Source organism: Ictalurus punctatus, chromosome 20, assembly GCF_001660625.3.
Source record: "Ictalurus punctatus breed USDA103 chromosome 20, Coco_2.0, whole genome shotgun sequence".
Classification (NCBI taxonomy): domain Eukaryota; kingdom Metazoa; phylum Chordata; class Actinopteri; order Siluriformes; family Ictaluridae; genus Ictalurus; species Ictalurus punctatus.
In genome coordinates this window covers 14,967,815-14,990,226 of record NC_030435.2, presented here as the reverse complement: position 1 = coordinate 14,990,226, position 22,412 = coordinate 14,967,815, and the positions used below count along the sequence as shown (strand labels likewise).

Below are 22,412 nucleotides of genomic sequence, written 5' to 3'. Positions count from 1 at the left end.
TATCTGAGAGACCTGATATCTTCTAGATGTCATATTAGCTTTCTCTGTGTGACAGCGCCAGGGAAAGAGCAAAGACGGAGAGCAAGGGAGAGAGACAGAAAGATGCGTCTAAACTATTACAAATAGCAGTCTACATCATCCTCAGGCAGAGCCATTACTGCAACAACAGGGAATGCTGGCTAGAGCTGACACCACTGTCTGAACATCTCTCTCTCTCTCTCTCTCTCACACACACACACACACACACACACACACACACCATTAGAGAGCTATACTGCATTGATATGACTGTCCTAACCTAAAATCCACACAGGCAGATCGTAGATGTTGGTTGCCAGGCATTAAATAATGACTGAATACAGCTGATCAAGATCCTATATTCCACCTGAATATGACATTCGGGTGTGCCATAAAAGGATATACACTAAACATCTACCTAATATTGTTACAATATAACATGACAGGGCATGTAGTTATAGGAAAATAATAAACAATGTGGTAATGTGACCACAGCCCAAAGTATTTATTCCTCTTAAATGACAGCAATTTGCAACATTTTTATTTATAATCAAATGACTTCATACTTTAAGTTAGTTCCTGTTATCACTTACATTATAGCAGCAATAAAGAGTCATTCCCTCATCAGACTCTCACTCACTGACACTAAAGACTTCCATAAATTTTGAATAAACTTCTCCTTATCAATGATTATATCTCTAATAATAAACTGTTTTTTTATTCTCAGTGACAAGCAGATGATTGGACATTAAAATCTATTTTAGTAGCATTGTTTTCATTTCCAAGGTAAATTTCAAGGTAAATGATTTATTTTGCGAGAAACATTTTATATTCTGGTGGTACTTTATCAATCTGAAATACCATTATACATAAGTTTCATCGATTGTAACAAACATTGAATTTGACAAAGGCTCCAGGGAATTTTAAAGCTCTTGTGAGACATGAGATTTCTTTCTTTTGGTACAGAACAGACACTTCAAAAAAGAACAAAAAAATCAAATCTCACCACTTATGGTCCTCAGGTCACACACTTATGAAACTCATCTTATAAATATAAATATATTATATATAAGCCTTTTTCCACACTTTATTTTTGAACCAACTATAGAACACTTTTATCATGAATGCTGCATTATGTTTCATTAAGATATTAAATTCTCCAAGAAGAATATATTACAAATTTCATAAAGAAGCTGTAGAATCTTTAACATTTCAAGGTGAAGGTGATTTTATTGGATTCTATTACAAGTTACTGCTCCTAAATCCTATGCTTATTTTCTACTTTCTTTCCATGGTCTCATTCCATCTTTCTCTCTCTCTCTCTCTTTCCCTCCCTCTCTCATATTTACATGCATTTTTAATTGATGCTTATTATTTCCTGTAATTATTCTTTAGATGTGTGTGGGTGTTGTATACCAAAAATGGAACCATTATTAGAAACAGTCTGATTTCCCCGTCGCACAGGACTGAATGATCTATTCGCAAAGCAGCAAGCAGATTTTTTATGCCAGGAGAGTATTTTGCCCTTTTTCTTTCATTTCAGTACAAGTGCATTTTCCTCTTGGGAAATGGACCTACACATTTATTTCACACAATGTTATTGCACTGTGAAGCAATAATAATAAAAAAAAAGAAGCAAAAAAGCATTGTTTTTGCTTTTTTGTTCAATACTTTTTCTTTCATTGACACAACAGAAAAGTAATAATGCATTCATGTATAAGAGACCATGATGCAGTTCTGTTTTACACTTGGGCCAGAAAAGAAAAATCTTGAGCTGAAAAGTAATTTAGAAACACTTTTATGTTTGTCAGCTTAACTTTCTTCTATCTGCTTTAGTTCTGGTAAATTTGAAGCTGTAAATTGTTGATAGCATCTTGGCTTGGCTTGGGATTGGAAATTTGTTTTAATAAAGGTATCATAAAGGCTAAATGTCTCTTCCTTCCTCAGTTATATTTGATTCAGTTTGAGATTGATTTGTTGGAATGACTAGTATAGGATTGACACAGATGAATATGTTTAGGAGTAATAAAAAGAAAACTACATAACAGTTGTGTGTTGAGCAAAATTCTAAAAAGGTGTAGCCAGATGACAATCAACTTCAAACTAAAACATGGAGATACGGTACAGGGTGGCATTATGGTGGTGCACGTATAGATAAGAGCACTATCCAACAGTTAAATTAATCCATGTGACCACTATAGTTCATTCCTTTTGCCTTCTAGAAGTAGACAATTAAAAATATTCTTGATTGTAATTTACTATTATATAATATTATACCTAGTGAATTACAGCTTTACATTCAACTGAGACTGTTCTAATATTGTGTAGGTTGAGATGTAATTTATGGTTTTCCTGATGTTTTAGATATCTGGGCAGTCTTGAAAACATATTTTATTATTATATCCTCCTTAACAAGGTATTTTAAAAAGTATTAAAAAGTCTCTTCCAATTTAGTTTGTGTTGTTTTTGTTGTTGTTTTCTTTCGCATTACAGTAAAAACACATTTTTTGTTTGATTGTTGTTCAGCTGTACAGTAACGTTACATTAAATTTTTTATCAATGTTTTAGTTCTTTGATTTCGATTAAATTTAATTAAGAATACAAATATTAACCCTGTATCTAAGTAAAACATCCAGGATCATCCTGCAATTAGTAAAACATCATACAAAGCACTACAGCAACAGAAGCCATATTGTGAAGACAGGAAGATTAAATTGTTAACCTCCCACCCTGACAAATTGGGTATCATTGGAAAGCCCACTAAAGTGCTCTTTAGTGTCCAGCAAAAAATAAAAGGGTATTTAAAATGAGTAGAAGACTGACACAAATAATAAAAATGTCCACTGCAGAGGACAAAAATCAGTCTATACATGGGATCTTAAGAGGATATTGAATAATGTCTCATTTCATCATGGACATCATGTTTTGGTCATTAGCTTGGGTTATTGCCTGCATGGCTTTCCTCTGGGTTCTCTGGTTTCCTCCCAGTTCTCAAAAACCTACAGTAGGTGGGTCAGTTATGCCAAATTGTCCCTAAGTGTGAAAGAGTGTGTGTGTGAATGTGTTTGTGCATGGTGCCCTGTGATGTGATGGATTGATGTCCCATCCAGGGTGTATTCCTACCTCATCCAGAGTGTTCCTGTAATAAACTCCAGACCAACCTTAACCCTGACAAGGAATTAGAGGTTGCTGAAAATTAATGAATGAATGAACAAATGAATGAATGAATGAATGATCAGGTGATTTAGAGGTCAGTTCAATTATATTGCTTTATTTTGTTTGAAGTTATTCATTTCTAAAAGTGCAGCAGCCAAAAAGCCTTTCAATTATAAAGATAAAAGTGTAGCTAAAATCTAGAGTGGAAAAAGGAAAAAGAAAGCATAGGACAGGGCACAGCTCTAACAATTTGTTAAATGCCCATTAATGTGCGAGTAACCTAACTGGCTTTGCTGTTATTTGCTGTACCGATATTTGTATATAGTGCAGTGGGTGCAAATATCACTCCGTGTTTGTGTGAATGACTTGTTGCTTAGTAGCCATGTTTGTTTTCTGCATTTTTATGACAATGATAATAGTTCATATTAAGCAGATGTAGACAGTAATGCTGGCCATGACAGAGCTACCAGATTACTGATTGTTTTATCAAACATTAAGGGTGTGTGAGAATGAGCATTGAAAATACTTTATTTGGAAAGGCAATGTGAGTAGGGCCCAAATGTAATGCTTGCCCCAGGGACCGTAGTGACATTGCTCTGCCAGTGTACTGAAGCTTTACACAGTCTTAACATAGTCATGAAGATACTGGAACACACACTTGCTATGTCATTATTGATATATGGAAATATTGAATTGAGGCATGACACAACAGGTAGAAACAATTTTGGTGACATCAATCATGCTTCAGATTTTTGGATAAACTGTATATATATATATATATATATATATATATATATATATATATATATATATATATATATATATATATATATATATATATATATATATATATATATATATATAACGTCTTCTCTTAGACTGTAGAAATAAAATAATAAATAAACATATATTTATTTAACTGTCTCAGTCATATATCCCTGAAAATCTTGTTTCCCAATGTATATGTCAATGAATGAACTGTATATGTTCATACAGGTTCCTTTATAACCACTATAAACCACACTTAAAACTCATGAAATCACATTATATTTTAAAACTATTAAAATATATATATATATATATTCCTTTCTTCAGAAACAAAAACCTCATCAGATTAAATTCTACATGTTTATTCTTCTCTCTATTCAGAAGGATATTCTCTATTCAGAAGGAATTTGGGCATAAAAATCCCAGGGTGTTTTTTTTTTTTCTTCTAATGCACAAAATAAAACTGGCTATTGAATAAATCCAAGCTTATCTCTCTCTTTCTTCTACTTCCAGGATCTAATGGAGGTTAACTCAACAGTACTGAGGACTCAGACTAACACAGTTCGTGTGGATGGTCTCAGGCCCGGCACAGTCTATGTGGTGCAGGTTCGAGCCAGAACAGTGGCTGGATTCGGCAAATACAGCAACAAGATGTGCTTCCAAACTCTCACAGATGGTGAGGATTGCCATGACAGTCAGTGTGTGTGTGTGTGTGTGTGTGTGTGTGTGTGTGTGTGTGTGTGTTTAGGTGTGGTTTAGAGTGTGAGAGTGATGCATGTTTATGAAGGATCTATAGCCACATTTCAGAGTCTTGGAGTGTACTATTGGGAGCTGAAGTTTTCCAGAGAAATAAATTTCGATGTCAGAATGAAGTGGGTGTATGGTGCATGTGGGTGTTTCAACATAATCGTGCCATCTGTTTGTCATATTGAGCCTATAGAGCAACTGTTTTCAGTCCAAAATGGCTCAGTTAATTGTTGTTTCATCAAAGTGGTTGAAAAACAAGCTTTCCAAAAATGCTCACCCGTGACTACACTCAATTGTGATTAATTATCAAATATAGAGGATATTGGGGTGTGTGTGTGTGTGTGTGTGTGTGTGTGTGTGTGTGTGTGTGTGTGTATGCGTGTGTGTTTGTGTGTGTCTGCTGCCTGACCATATGATGAATCAGTTATTGTGTTTGCATGGTGAGGTGTGTGTACCTGTTCACATTTCTCCCTCTTCCATCCATCTTTCTCATTTTCGCTGTCTTGTGTTCAGAAGAAGAATACTATGTGTTCAGGGTGTTAATCTGATCAGTCTAAGGAGGTGACATACTCCAGCACTGAAGAACTCCAAGTTGGTAAAACTCTCCTCTGAAAAGTGCCGGTCACATGACCATGGCCTCATACAAATTCCTCCCTCTTCACAATGAATAAACTCCAACCATTTTTTCCTCAACCAAGAAATAGTTAGAAAAGATAAGAGTGTGCAGAAAGATGCACAATCAAATATTATACACACTGACAAACCATGTTGATAACTACTAAAACTACATGCGCACTGTTATCAAGAACCCAAATCCTTATTTACACCATCGGTTCTTCTCCATAGGAAGAGTATGTAAAAGGTTCTTGCTAAACTCTTCACACATTCACATATAGATATCTCTCTCTCTCTCTTTCTCTTTTCACTGTTCTACATTTAGCTTTGGCTGGGGTATGGTGTATCTCAAGCAATATTGGCAGTTGTGTGAGTCAGTCAAGCACTTCATGACAATATCAGTCTGACTTCCTGTTTCAGAAGGAAATACATCAATATACGGAATTAAATCACGGAATTAAATCTGTTTCATATGTAAAGGCTGATCTCAGTGATTCCAACTGGGAGGGACCTAGGTCAATGAGCAGGAGGATTTTAATGTTATCTGAATCAAAAACAAACCTGTGGAGACATGCACATGATGAATAAACTTTGACATTAATGAGCCCCGGTTGCAATTTTGCATTCCTACCAAGAGATACATTAGGAACCAGGGAAGTCCATTAATATTGGATAGTTGGGAGATTACATAATGAGCAGGGTGATATGCTTACAGTTTACTGCACTTGTATCTACATGAAAGGTGGTGGTGCAATGTCGATTCCTTACTGCGCTGCCTACAAAGGCTTGTATGTTATCTGTGTTTTTAGATGTTGGGTTTCAGTCCAAGTGAAAAATAGTGCTATAATCTATGATGTTCCCAGCCACTCCAGTGTCAATAAGTGGAGAAACAACAGGTCTGGTGCGAGAATGATTCAACAGTCAAAATAAATGGATTAATAGATAAAACACTAAATAAAGTAAAGTCAATAAATTACCACAGTCGCCACCTGGTGTGTGTGTGTGTATTCTTTCCTAGGCCACAACAGAAAGACAGCACTGAGTTGGGTTAATTGAATGGTTTCTGGAGTCATCAACTTTAATTCTCTTTTTTACACACACATTCTATCTCTAGGGTGGGTTTGATTAATGAAGGTATAAACTAGCATGTCCTGCCAATTCACAGACACAGGATGCAGAGAGGCTGAGCACTGCTGAGCACTGCAGGCCTGATGCATCCTATGGTCAGCAATTCTAAAGAAGCCAAGTGCACAACAGACACTGGAAGGAAAAGGTGCTTATCAACATGGTACAGCATGTGTTAAATATAACTATGTCTGTACTGGTACACTGACAGCACTGGTAAGCACATGCACAACCAATGGAGCTTGTCTTCTACCACCCATCACTCAATACTAGAATAAAGCACTTCTGTACAGCTACTGTACCAAACAAAGATACACACACTGTCTCCTGAGTAAATGTGAAGATGCATTGGTGTGTTGTTTTCCTGTTGTGTAGATGAGGCTTACTTCTATAGATTCACATTTGATTCAAAAGGTCATGGAAGACTGACAGGCACTGTAGATGTAAGTGTGTGTGTGTGTGTGTGTGTGTGTGTGTGTGTGTGTGTGTGTGTGTGTGTGCGTGCGTGCCTCTGCCTATACTTGTCACCTTAAGGTTTGAAAGCAAAAAATTGATGCACGCTTGTATCCATGAGACGCATCTCCCATCCATGCTCCCACATACACACTGCAGAACTGCTAAATAGACTAGTAGAAGTGCTAGATAAACTACAGTGGAAAACAGAATGTAGAGAATCATCTCTGGGGCAGCTGGCGAAAATGGGCTAGCAGACAGCCCCAATAATTTCAAATATATAAGGTTTTATCTATGGCACCCACATACAATTATTTGCTGATAACAAATGTCTTTAACTGATTTGTTTTGAATTTTGGTGGAACCAAGTGCAACAACCAATGGTTTAATAAAAATACACAGATTGGTATGAAGAAGCGACACTAGGGCTGATTTCTTTCAAAGTTTGAAGTCTGTCCTAAACTGTATGAATCAAAGTAGTTTAAAAATAACAATACATAAAATTTCAGTTGCACCACAGACACCTTTGGTGTGTCATAACTAAATAGTTTACACTGTGTCTCATTCACCCATTCACACACACACTCACACACCAATGGTAGCAGAATTGCCATGCAAGGCACTAACTTGCCATTGGGAGGAACTTGGGGTTCAGTGTCTTGCCCAAGGACACTTCGGCATGTGGAGTCACGTGGGCCAACCCTACGATTAGTGGACAACCCGCTCTACCACCTGAGCCACAGCCACCCTAATACTAATACTGTGTAAATGTAACAAACCAGATTCAGACATAGAGTAAGGTTTATTTACAAAGAACATAGCAAAAAACAGTCCAGTGTCAATATTAAAATATCAGCATAAAATCAGTACGGCTCAGAACTTACAAGTATGTAGGCAAAATGGAAGGCTTCAGTATTTCAGTAGATCAATACTTTGTTTCAAAGAGTGATCAACAGACAAATCGGTAATCAGTCCCTCCAGGATTTTGTGATTTTGTGATGACGGAAATTAATGCAAAATCAAAGAAACTCTGCAATATGCAAAATTAGCAAGATTTTCCATAGATGTGGGCCAAGACGTGTCATGTGACATCACAACACACCGTGTGATGTCATCAAATCGTGCATTCAGCTAAAGCCCTCTTCGATTCACGTGTGTCGAACGAGTACAGCTAAAAGGTCTCATTTATCAACAAACATCACTATGAAAGACAAATTCATGCAATCGCAATTTTGCCAAGTCAAGAAGTTTTCTGCAAAAAAGCACAGAAAACTATGCAAATTGCAACGCAGATTTTTTAAAAAGTTGGAGCAAAAATCAATCATTTATGGCCACAACAATTACTAAAAAACTCCTGTACGGAGAAATCCTGTATGGAATTATGAGGTATGGACAGTTATGAGGTATGATCAGATTTCATATATATGAAAAAATAGATTGAGATAATAATAAATTAAGATAATAATTTACATGTATCTTTTAAATAATTCCATTAACTCAGTTGTACTATTGTTAGACTAATGTAACAAGATTGTGTACTAATAACATTATTTTGTTCAAATTTAGAAAAGTAAATTAAGCTGAACCGATGACTCAGGCTGTGTGTCAGGCTAGCATGCTTCAAAGATAATTATCTTATTTTCAGTTTAAAACATTGTACGACTACAATTAGAACATTTGTGTCAGAATTGGGGGAATAAAATGCTAGTTACTCAGTTAACATTTTTGACTCCTTGAACACCAAGTGGACGGCTATGATGGGAACAATTTTCTTCTTAAAATATTTTAACTGGCCCAACTTAAATGAAGTAAAATATCATTGAAGATAAATTTAATGAAATAAGTGGATCATGCTGATGTTAGTTATAGATACCATTATACTTACTATGTGTGTGTGTGCGTGTGTCTGAGTGTGTGTGTGAGAGAGAGTGTGTGTGTGTAAGAGAGAGAGAGAGAGAGAGAGAGAGAGAGAGTGTGTGTCTTTGTGTGTGAGAGAGAGAGAGAGAAAGAGTGGGTGTGTGTGAGAGCGAGAGAATGTATGTGTGTGAGAGCGAGAGAATGTATGTGTGTGTGTTTTTTAGAGAGAGAGAGAGAGAGTGTATGTGAGAGAGAGAGAGAGAGAGAGAGAGAGAGAGAGAGAGAGAGAGAGAGTTTGTGTGTGTGCACGTGTGAGAGAGTGAGATGAGTGTGAGAGAGCATTCTCACTGTAGTAATTAGTGGAAGGGTGTATTGAGATCTGGCTGATGGTTCTATCCTCTGGCACCCTGCCACAGCACAACATTCGTTAAGACAATTAGCACCAGGCACAGGGGGAAAAGGTCAGTCACTCTGTGTTCTTGCAGACACACACACACACATTTCCCTCCTTGCATCACATCTCATTCTTTCCCCAGCTAACCCCCTCCTCTCTCTCTCTCTCTCTCTCTCTCTGTCTGTCAGGCAGGTGCGTGCAATGATGAGGAAATAATTTCATTAAATGAGGTGTGTACGTGTGTGTAAGTGCTGAATAAAGATAGAGCAAGACAAAGCTTGCAAACATCCATTATTTCTCATATGATTTCTTCTGGGTGAAGTCCTCAAGTTGAGACCAAAACTGATTTCATTTGCTGTTTAATTGGAACAAAAGAAAGGTTCTATCTTCTGAGCAATGCATGGCCCGTAGGTTTTTTTTTTTTTTTTACTTTCCAAGAGGCAGAGCAAAAGGGAAACAACATGGCCAGGGGGTGGAAATATAAAAGCATTAAAGGCATCGGCAGAACATCATATAAAAGTCAACCGTATCAGAAAATGTCAGTTTACTGAAATAAAATTACCAAAATATGCAATAATTAATAAAGGAAATTATAAATGTAATTGTAGTTGTAAATGATTTTAAATGGAAAATGTTGATTTTCTGTAGCTTTATATGTATGTGAGTTGAAGTCATGGCTAGATTGGGACACTTACTTTTACAATTACTTTTAATTTACACTAAAAGCAGACACACAAACAGGAATAATGTACTCAACTACACTTCACAGTGTTGGCTAATGATTATAGTCTATTTTTTTGTGCACACTGTCAACAATTTTAAATTGACGAGAACCAACAATAAAAGCCTAATTACTCATATTTTCAATAGCTAATATTTCCTGAATGCCCAAGAGCAGTGGATGATCTCAGCTGCATATTGTAAACTTGTACCTAAGAACTGCTGGTGTAGTCATGATATACTCATACTGTACATCCTTTTAACATACTTAATACCGTTTGACTTTATTGTATACAGCTCTGTAAGTTTAATGAATTCAAATCTTATTATCTAATGTCATAGATTCACATTTGAGTCTGGTTCATCTCAAGGTTTTTTCCTTATGTCATCTCTTGACATAAGGAAGAATCTAGGAGAGTTCTTCCTTGACACTGTTGCCTCTGGTTTGCTCATGGAGAATCTAAATATAAATCTACATCCAGATTTCTGTAAAGCTACAAGTACAATTTAATTCAAATTCAATCATGTAGCAGTCAGTTAAATATAACAGCACAACACAAATTTAAATGGTGAAATGTCAGCCTGCAAATGAGGCAAGCAGGTTATTTGACTGTGTATAAGAAGCTGTTATAAGCTTTATATAGCTTTTATATGGAGAGGTTAAGTATTGCCATCTGTTCTCCTGCTGCATGTGTTTGGAAGTCTCAACTCAGAAATTAAACATTTTGGGCGGAAGAAACTACTGTATAATTAGAATGAAATATTTTGTATACATAGTTATTCTGTAAATAATGAAGTGTAAATATTGATTTAATTGTCAGTATGCTGACAAATTTCAGTAGTGTGACATAACAGTATTATCGCCCCTGCACATTTTTATGCTCCAACAAAACTAGTCACGTTTATCGCCAATTGTATGATCCTACCAGTCGTGTTCAACATTATGTTTTTTGCATAGGAGTTTTGCACAAAAACATCGAAGTACACTTATACAAATTATTACTCAAAAATGCCCCAAAAGAGCAGTCTTTGTCTTTCAAATAAAATGAGGGATGAGCCAACCGACCTATGAATCTCATATGATGTGCACAGGTTTTTTATTTTTTAAATCTCCACTGCTAACAGATACTTCCTGGAAGCCCCGCCCCTTTCCTCCAATCTCACACAGGCTCCCTCATCTGTCAAATTAAATGGAGAACATTTTAAGCCTGTTAATGTCAAACAAAATCTATCAATGTATGTTTGACCTAGTTACCATTAGATAAAGTATATATTTAACATCAGTTTACTGTATTTATTAGGGATGTTAGCGAAAAACTGGAGAATGGTCTGAAACAACTTGAAATAGGAAAAACAAACTTTTGACTGCAGCTCTCCTGCTTTCCCCTGCTCAAGAGAGCAGCACCAACAGTCAAAATGTCATCCACATGAACATTAGACAACCACTTTCTAAACAGATTACACTGAAATGTGATGCTATGTTACTGATTACTGCATGTCACTGAAGAATCACCTAAAAATCCACCATCCAGCTGTTTTTGCGATTTCCACAGTTCCTGACTGCACAGCTGGTAATATATTATGCCTCCTATACTTTCCTTAAAGCTGAAATAGTGCAAATGCTTGTTTACCTGTCTTTTTAGGCTAATGGTTATTGATGATTAAATCATTTATTGTGATATTTTAAAATGGAAAATCACAATCAGGAAAAGAAATAAATCAGTATCTCACAAGACTAACTGTCATACATTGCATTGTCTAACATTAAGGGAGCAAATGCCATAAAATCGCCTATTGCAAAGCTTACAGTATATTAACTCAACTGAATAATTACTATACAACTGCATTTATAATTATTTCTACCTCACTGTGACATTTCAAACCATTGTGTTGGAATGTTTTTTTTCACTGCATCTTAGTGAACATATCTTAAATATACTTAAATGTATTTAGTATGAGATAACAGTAAACCTAATAAATCTATTTCTAAAAAAAAATAATAATACTAATTTTAAGCTTCAAATAGTGTTCTACTGGCAGGTCATTTTAAACATTTATTTTTGGAAATAAAAATATACAGATAGACTGAAATGAGTAAAATAAGATAAAATCTGACTGAATAATATGTTTAATATATAATACACTCCAAATTGGGTTAATTTTAGCCCAACGGCTGGGTAAATATAGGACTCATTTTGGGCTAAACTAACGCATCAAGTTGGGTTGTTAATTTTAACCCAAAGGATGGTTTCATTTTTACAAAATGCTGGGTTAATTTTATTTCATAAAAGGGTTCATATTTTCAGGGTTATTTTTTACCCTTTGTTAATGTCAAATATATCACATTATAAACAAATATGTCAACATGGTATCTCCTTTATTTATACACAAGAAAGTTTTCAGAAATGTATTGCTAGAGCTGCTGAAGTCGTGTTTATATATAGACTTCGAAGTAAATTACTCAAATAAGTCATATATTTAAGACGAAAACGTCAGATTTTGCTCTAAGGAGACGTTTAAAACATTTTAAAAAACTGAGAAACCAACTTAGGATCCAAGTGGGCATTACAAACAAGTAAGCCAAAGCTAACAAAGATAGCAGTGCATTTAATGTCATGTAAACTGGACTGTTATTGCACATATTTGCTTTTTCTTGTGTTCAGTAATGGTTTTATGGATAAATATTTTATGAACCATCACTCAATCATGTGTTAATTTTTAATACACTTGCATATCTAGTTAAGGAGTTGCTTTTAACACAATCAGTGTATTAGTATATTTAACATGTGTTATATTTAACAAATCTTTGTGTGGAAATATTTAACACATCATGTGTTAAACACACTTAACACACTTCTGTTTTGTGTTGCTTTCAACACAATCACTGTGTTAGAACATTTAACACATGCTGTGTGTTTGTACATTTCCACAGAAAAATGTGTTAAAAGTAACACAAAAATAACACAGATGTGTTGTTTATACTTTTTTCCTACAATTATCCTAAAATGGAATTTGTTTTTATGCTAAAATTCTACTAAAATGCTCACAAAATAAACAATTGCCTGAAATTCAGGTGACATTAATTAAAATAATTAAAACATTTGATAGATGTAAGAATTATTGTGGATGCATCTTCTTACAAATCTCCCTACCGGTTGGGAAGACATGAGTCCCACTCCCTTCCATTTGAAAAGCTGTAAAAGAGCAAAAAAGAGTGTTGGTTGGTTGTTAGCTACAAAATATGGACAAATGCTTTTGGGGTTCAACTGAGAAATTGCGTTACAGAATCCCAAATTGTGTAATTTTGGAAATGTGACCTCCACTCTCCTAATGAACAAAATGGCACTGTAGACTCACCATGAAAATCTAGCTGACTTGTGAATATTTATTTTCCAGCCTTTAGCACCTCACCGGCAATTTTTTTGCACAACCTAATTAAGTTAACCAACATTACAGAGATAGTGGAAAGTATTACGACCTAAATCCCATGCTCTCTTTTTGTCACTTTAACCTTGTGAAGAACTTTACTCAGTCAACATTACTGAGCTAGCTAAGTTCCGTTAGCCACTGACTGTCTGCATCTATTAACCAGCATTAACATTCACCGAATGCATGAAGAAACATTGCCCTAACCCATCCTCCTAATGCTAATTACTACAGCTTGCCTTGTCCAAAACACTCCCTAAATATAAGTAACATTAACCCACTCTCTGTGTTACATCAAGGTGAATAGCTGTAATGCTAGGTTATGGTTAACTCTCAAAAAGGGCATGGGAATGTCTAACATTACTGCAAGCTGTATGTTAAAGTAACGTTATCAATTCAAGTGAGGGTCTATGTTAGCATCACTCATTCCTACTGTGATTGGTGACTGCATCCAGCTAGCTAACCCGAACTCAGCGCCTCAGATAAAATGCAGACCCAGAGAATTATAGAATAACCTCAGTCCATATTTCACAGCCAAAATAAACACATGACACTAGTAGTGTAACGCCAACCCAGAGGAAACAAGGCATAATAATCACTTTTGAAGCCATTGCAATAGGTAAAGTTAATTATCACTTGTGACTGTTTTACAATGAATACGTTTTCGAGAGCTTCCTGCCTAAATATCACAATCTCAGCCAGGCTTTTTCAGCAGCATTAAAGCTGAATAGTGATGAATGCTAACTTACCTGTGGTCATTTGGTTTCCTCTCCTCAGGACTCCGACACTGCTGTCACAATCAAAAGGTCAAAGCAACGAACATTCACTTTAGAGTTGGATGATGACATCAGCAGCGCAGTCAGCAAAGTGATTAGACAATAATTCAAGACATGTATTGGTCACTCGTGTGAATTTTTTTTCCTTTTTTTAACACATTTATTAGATAATTTAACGTGTTAAAGTGCATAGGATATTAACATATCCTTTCTGAGTGTGTTTCTCCAAATGAATCTAACAGTCTGTCCGTATGAAAACTGCTACCTCCACCTGAGGCAAACTCAAACAGTCTGTGCTGAGTTGATGTAACCCAAGGAGCTGGACTGCTGTGTCAGTATGCGGGAGGGGTGCCTTGATTCAACTATCAATGAAAATGACCCAGGCACTAACTCAGCAGTTGGGTTATACAAAACTACCCAAAAACTATCCAAGACTGAGAAAAGAACCCAATTGAATGACCCAAAAGGCTCAACCCAGTATTTGGGTAGAAAAAAAATAACAGCATTTTTTAGAGTGTAATTTCATAATAAGAAACATTGGATGTACATCAGAGCATTAGAAACATTAGATCTGGCCATATCTAAGACTTTGTACGGCTTATTTATTTATTTTTGCAGCATTCCTCAAAGCTTATGAGATTACAAAAAGAAACAATACAACTTCTTTCATCCAGGGACACACCAAGCCCAATATCATTTTTAAAGCGCTTTTAAACCTCAGAATCTGACATAATGAATCTCAGTTTTTCTGTGTTAAAAAAAAAGAAGAATAATTTTACTCTGTACTTTGTTACAGCAAGGATTAGTAAAGTGACAAAGAACTGCACACACACACATACATACACACACAGTGCTATACTCGCTTGGTTGCTTCTGGAAAGCAGTTGGCTGAATTGAACGTGTGTATGTGTGTTCCAGTAAATGTGTGCTCGCACACAAAGCCCCTCTGCCAGTCATGTATAAGCCGTCTCTTCTGCCCTCTGTGATCCCCCCCCACCTTTCAGTCTCTTAACACTGTATATCTCTGTAACTTCTCTTCCCTCTTTGTGCACTCTCTCTCATCTTTCTGCACAGTTACGCATTTCTTCACGTACACACTCCATCATCTTTTTTGTATCAGCTTCTTTTTTTTCTTCTTGCTCTTCTCCTCCTTTGCACTTCCCTCCTACTGGTCTGAAACTTTCTTATATGTGTCTACTCTTCTGATAAATTCTTTAGCATCTGCTTCTTTTTTAAATCTTTGAACTCTTGCCAAATTCAACACAAGCTTATTATCCTAGAGTCAAAACAGTTATGCACATGTAACAAAGAGGGGAAGAATGTACTTAGAGCATCACTGCTCTTTAGATTGATTCACTGCTCGGATTCTTTCCTCCTTAAATTATTCTTCCACACTCGCATCATATTCATGCTCCCATCTTTCCGTGAAGTTCACCTCACATTCTGACATTTATGTCTAAAATGTATGCTTAATACAGTTGTATTAAACTATTCAGGGGAATATGTCCACCTTGAACAACTTGTATATTACTCTTTATAATAAACATGTCATCATCAATGGCATCCAAGATTTATTTTGAACTGAAATTCTTTGTTGATTTTTTTTGTTTTTTTTCCCCGATTTAAATGTCTTCCATTGATATGTTGGGCTATCTTCACTTTGATTAATCCTACATTACCCATAATACCATTTGACTACCTGCTGATAGTGATGTCTGTAAGATTCATATCTGGCTTCAATACCTAAAGAGAGCGATGCAGCAGGGCTTTAATCCTTTAGTTTGTCCTCATCTGTACCCTCTGCTAAAACAGATATGTTTCCAAAGCTTCAACTTTCACGCAAATACCAGCATCAACACCATTTTTCTTGTCATATTGTAGATCACTAACTAGCCAAGCAAAGTCTCTGCTGTACCTGTGGTATAGTTGCTTATGATTGCTTATCATTGAGATTATTGAATTTTAATTATTTACTTTTTTCTGTTAACACCATATGAGTGTCCCCCTTTGTGACATATAAACACTAACTTCTCACACGAATGACACAAATAGTACTAACCAACAAATTATCACCAGCAACATTGAGCACATTACAATTATTTTAATATAAACATTTTTAATATATTTTAAGATGAAGTCTTCATTTTTATTGTCTTTATTTATTTTGACTTTGAGTTTCAACACAACTAGCCTTAACTAATGTATGCCAAAATAGAGTACTATTTTGAAGAGTACTTCCTTCAAAATAATCAATTTTTATGGGTTATATTTTTAGACTTCTAAAATCTCTGTCTGTCTGTCTGTCTGTCTGTCTGTCTGTCTGTCTGTCTGTCTCTCTCTCTCTCTCTCTCTCTCTCTCTCTCTCTCTCTCTCTCTCTCTCACCAGAAGACTATAAGTCAGAGTTGAGGGAGCAGTTGCCGCTCATTGCTGGTTCAGCGGCTGCTGGGGTGGTCTTCATCGTGTCTCTGGTGGCCATTTCTATAGTTTGCAGCAGGTAAGATCAACTCCATCAACATCACCTAAGCTATGTCTAAGAAGAAATGCTATTAAGAAACAAATGCTAATGTATGAAACCAGTGCTATGACATAATAATCTAGTAGTCACTTATGTAGCCGATTAGTCAGTTAAATTAGCATACTACATTAAAGTAGCAGTATTTCATTCTTAGAGGCCTCCGCTGCCTGTGAAGTGACTTGCAGTGAAAACACTTCAACTTCCCTTTCCTCTGCCAAAACACTGGCTATGTTTCTATGCAAAGATTTTTGCCATGATGACTGAGTATTTATTCCGATCAGTTTATGTGTCCTTAATTGGATACTCTGTAGGCATCATTTATATCCACATTACCTGTAATCCAATCAAAAGTTATGCATATGTGTGGAGTGGGGGTAAAGTGCCAGTGTTTCCATAACAACAAGAAGAATGTGAGCTTGTTTGTGAGTAGAGTAGAATTTGTGAATGCAACAAAGTTGCTCAATATTTCATATTTGACCGACATTCAGGAGCAAGAAATCTCTGATTGTTGAAAATAACCTGCATTGCTGTAATGCCATTATTCATCTTCTAATGTAATCACTGTTAAAAGACAAGAAGTAATGGTTTTATACACTGCAAAAATTATATTTTAGAAAGTACAAATCATGAATATAGGCATTCAACTAATGTATATCTTTATTACATTGTTTTTAAACAATTACAAGATCATTCAGCCTATTTCTATATATTTGTACTCATTTCAAGTTTGAAATTGTCTCATTCTATCGGAAGATAACCTTGCTTATTTCAAGTGTTTATTTGTAGAAAGAGGAAAATGGTCTGCCAATAGAATAAGTAAACTTGAAATTAGTTTGTCTAGAAATAGGCTTAATGGTCTTATATGTGTTATATACAAATCTTATTGCCTATATAATTAGTGCGGCAAAAGACGCCCTGGGTTCTCTTACCCTATTCAACTTCAATGTCTATGGTTGCAGTTCCCCTTGTATGTGTTTCAATGTCATAAACTGTCACTAACTAGATGAATGTTTTTTAAATGGTATACTTATGTGTAAGCTTGTTAACTGAGGTAATACTAAGTGTAGTCAAACACCTTTTCTAATGTGTACACTGTATCCTATATTAAATGAATATAAATCTTAATCTGACACATCAACCCTCCACACCCCGTATGTCAATAACGAATTGCCAACAACCAGGTAAAGTTTAGGTATATGTAGTAAAACACAATTTTTTGCATGTATATCAACTTAGAAATAAAATGTATTCAAAACTTTAACTCAATGTTATACCTTTTTCTGGGGGTTTTAAATCAATACCATTACCAAATCAACAGGTTCCATATAACCCCATATACATATAACGTTGAGGCCTTAAAACTGTATTGGCCGCTTCATGCGAATCGCGCAACAAAACCAAACAAATTCACTCACGAGGTTGATGGAGATGTCTGTGCCCAGAGAGGGTCCATGCATCGTCACTGCAGCCCTGCTCACGCGCTCTCAGTGTGTGCAGTTGCTCATGCGCCGCTGTAGTTCGCGTATCAGTTCAAACAGCAAGCTGTCTTCTTCCGGTTAGTCTCGCAGTCTTGTTCCACAGAGGCAACTCATTGGCTGTCGAAGCCAGTTAGCATAACACAGTCACAGCTACCGAGTTGCTAACTTTTCAGGCAATACTATTAGCTGAGCTATTCTGACAAATTTGTTTTGAAAATGTCTCTATGTGATACCAACTTCTTCCGCATGCAAAGTAGTGAATAGGTTATCGGTCTGACAACCATTAAGTGTTACTTAAGAACGAAAAGTAGCATTAATCACTTTACAGTTCTCCAGTGTGATCTTCTCCGTGTCTCGCCTGCAGCCGAAAAAAACGTGACTTTTTCTTACGCAGGATTTGCCTCCTCCCCTGACCTCTCACCTTTCCCATTGATTGGCTAACACTTTAACCTAGAAACAAATAATTTTATATCTTTCATATTTTCTATCATTTTCGTAGACCAAAGTAGCAATCTTTTCCACATGCATTTGTACATACAATTATTTAACATGGAAATACAGAATTCCAAAAATACAGTGTCTGTGTATTTAAATTCGTACCAAACAGAAGGAAACTTAACCATGTATTTTCTACAGGGTTATATATATATATATATATATATATATATATATATATATATATATATATATATATATATATATATATATATATAAAATATATTTTATTATTTGTTTTTTTTTAAATATATATTTATTAAATGTTGAAATTTACTGAGGTAAAGTTGTGTCCTATATCTGCCTCAATATGTTTGTTTGATGCCAATCCACCCTTTTAATTGTATTAAATATATTAAAATCTGCATCATGATCTATGTTTGATTATAGGACTGTTTTATTATACCAGGAGCACACCATTACCAAAGACACATGCACAGAACACACACACAGATTCAGATAATAAAAGTTTTCAGATGTAGATGACATTTACGTGATTACTGTTCCTCTACTTAATTGATGATGAAAAGGATTATCCACCTCATTCGATGGGCTAGGAATTTAATTTGGATTGCACTTAATTTGGTTTACTCTATTTCCACTGAGGTGTATACTTGAACCTTTTTTAGATGTTTTTTTTTTGTTGTTTGTTTGTTGTTGTTTTTTTTGCATTTGAGCTCTCACTCTGGTAAATAGCAGATTATTAGCTTGCATGTAAACATATCCTGTGTTTTGAGGGTTGTGTTTTTTGCTCTGTTTAGGCAGAATTAATGTTGAAGCCCTGTTCTGCTGTTCTCAAACCCAGGATCACTTTACAATTTTGGGAAAATGCATCACAAAGAGATAAAATACTAATTAAACAATCCACAGTCTGCATACATGCATCATGCGTGGAATTACATGGCCAGGCGAAATTAAGCTTATGGGTGACCAGCAGACAAATTCAGCAAATGAACAAAAAAAGAGTAAAACAATCAAACAACAGAGACGCAAAAACAAACATCAAACACTGAAACGGATGAAAATAAATGAAAGAAAGAAAAACCTCCTGTAAAAAAATGCACACAACGTGCTCTTAACCAGAAGCCAATGCCTGAACCAACAAATTCCATCAAGAATGAGATGGTGCAGTTTACTGAAAGTGTGCTTTAGTTCAAGCTGGTGAAACAGTGCCTTTGAAATTATATACGTTACTGGATAAAGTCTGAGCATCTGCACTTGCTTTTTATCGTAGTTGTCAATCAGTATATACCTCTCAAACTAACTCTCTCTCTCTCTCTCTCTCTCTCTCTCTCTCTCACTCACTCACAGGAAACGGGCTTACAGTAAGGAGGCAGTGTACAGTGACAAGCTTCAGCACTACAGTACAGGCAGGGGTGAGGATTATTACATTTCTCCATCACTGCACACAAAAGACACCCTTCATTCCTCAGTCTCTTTCCCTCCACTTCCACATGGCTGTGATGGACAGGTTTCAGTTATAATCACCATCTCATGAGCCAGGCACTGACAGCCACAAAGCTTTCTCAGAAGGGAATGAGAGGGAAAAAAAGGAAAGACCAGGTGCAGGATAAGGACCAAGAAGTATGTAGTAGTATGAACAGAAGACTGGAGCAAGGGATTATTTAAGGGCCATGCATTTTGTAAGAAAGTTAAACTGAAAATCTTTTCTTCTTCAGGAAATTCATTCATGTACAGATTTTGGCTTCAAACAACAAATCATAAACTTTATACAGAAAAGAAGAAATAAATGCAGAGATGACTATACATTACCTTTTACCAATTTCAGCTTTTATTATATTACTTTACTCATGTTAGAATTTGTGCTGTCACATTATTTTCATGCCATTTTACTTTACTGATCTGTACATGTTGCCTTCACTTTATCCACATCATTTGTTCAAAAGTGCAGTACTGAACGTTTGCCTCTCTATCGCCAACTCTGTTTGAAACATAAAATTGCAAGTTACTTGCAGAGTTTTTTTTTTTTTTTTTTTTTTTTTTTTTTTAACGCATGGGTTGTGCTTCGGCACTGCTCCTCTGTGCAGATGAATCTGATGGTTTGAAGTATTTGTGTGGTTTGTATATTAGCTCCAATATCTGACAACCTGTGGCATTGGATACGTATTTTTTGGAGTAGAGGTGAATTGCTCTCTCTCATAGCTGGCAAAAATTAAGTGCAACTTACCATACTGACTGTAGCAAAACAAAACAAAAAAAAAAATAGGAAACTTGATACCTAGCTGAATCAAGCAAACAAGTGTGCTAATGTTAGCTAGCTGTTGTACTTATTAATGGTAAATGGTAAATGGTCTGCACTTATTTAAATGGTAATCTTATTTAAATGGTAATGGTCTGCACTTAAAAAGCGCTTTACACTGTTTCTCATTCACCTGTTCACACACCAGTGACTGCAGAGCTGCCATTCAAGGTACTAGCTTGCCATCGAGAGCAACTTGGGGTTCAGTGTCTTGCCCAAGGACACTTTGGCATGTGTAGGCAAGCGGAAGCATGCAGAGGCATGTGGGCTGGTAACCCTGTGATTAGTGGACAACCCGCTCTACCACCTGAGCCACAGCCACCCCATTGTTTTATTCAGTGTGCCTTCCTTTGGCTAGAGACACCAAACTAGCCTATTTAGAAAAGTTTTATATTTTATCTGTCTGGTAGTCCTACAAACAGTGAAAACACCCGAGGCGTGTTTTATTATAAATCCAACATTTTCTGATCATGTCATCCATTGACACATGCTAAAATTACTGAAAGAACTGAGTTTCACTTTGTAGTATATTTTTGTAGGTATGATAGGTTTTGAAAGTAACGTGAAAGTAAAGTAATTAGTAATCTGATTGCTTTTTCATGCAGTAATCGGTAATGTAATCAGATTACAATTTTAAAGTAGTAATTAGTAATCTGTAGAGGATGACTTTTTTTGAGTAAATTACGAAACACTGATAACAGCAAAGAGGGACTAAAAACGGAATGGGATGCTCAACAACACACATGGGTCTGATGGTCATATGTAAACATACTTTTGTCAGTATAGAGTATATTTGGTATGGAAGCCCTGAACCACTTATGAAAAAAAATATGAAAAAAATGTGGAAGTGCTATATTGTTACTTTGACCTATCACATCATTTAGACTTAATAACTCTTTATTTCATGATTTGCAAATTCAAAGGTCAAGAAGACCATTATGCAATTCAGTCATTTTAAGTGTTAGGAGTGGAAACCTTAACCAGATCTGAATGCATCTTTGCATCATTATGCACATTACATACATATATAATTATTACAACTACTACTGATTTTTTTAATTGCTGTGTTGAATTGAAGTTTACTGCAGTGTGTTAATCATTCCTGATGCTGCAGATTTTGACTAGACGTTGTAATCACACTCTCCCCTGTCCCTGTGGAACTGCAGTAACCCAGTTAGTTCTCTGTGTACAGTTTGGATGCCCAGAAACCCAGGCCACACTTGTACACTTGGGTGCTTGAAAGAGCTCAGGATGATTTTACCGCACAGTTGTGGAAATATCATCCCTGTCCTGTTGCTGAGGTTCATGGTAGAATATATCCCTCTTTTTAAAGCTGAAGCAACATGTTGCTTGTGTGCTGTGTAGTCAAAATGACTATTCAGTGTCTTCTGCACTTTCATGGCCTCACAATAGCACTGTCATGATCTTTCTGTCACTTTGGCTATTTCTCGTACTGATACACCCACAGACAGTAAGAGAGAGAGAGAGAGAGAGAGAGAGAGAGAGTGCTGGAAAAAGCATTAGAGGGCACTGATACCATCCCAGATGGACACCACACACACACACACACACACACACACACACACACACACACACACACACACACAC

General features: G+C 36.0%; 1 protein-coding gene across 2 annotated transcripts in view; it reads left to right on the top strand.

The window, feature by feature from the left end:
- The window catches only part of LOC108280618 (ephrin type-B receptor 1-B), a 380,602-nt gene that overhangs the window by 293,135 nt on the left and 65,055 nt on the right, over positions 1-22,412 (top strand). The window contains exons 7-9 of one of the 2 annotated variants that reach the window (XM_017495793.3): positions 4,456-4,618; positions 16,445-16,550; positions 19,856-19,920. In XM_017495793.3, the coding sequence (XP_017351282.1) occupies positions 4,456-4,618; positions 16,445-16,550; positions 19,856-19,920 (334 nt within the window). Of the gene's footprint in view, positions 1-4,455; positions 4,619-16,441; positions 16,551-19,855; positions 19,921-22,412 lie in introns of both variants that reach the window. The other variant, XM_017495792.3, reaches the window with a different exon arrangement.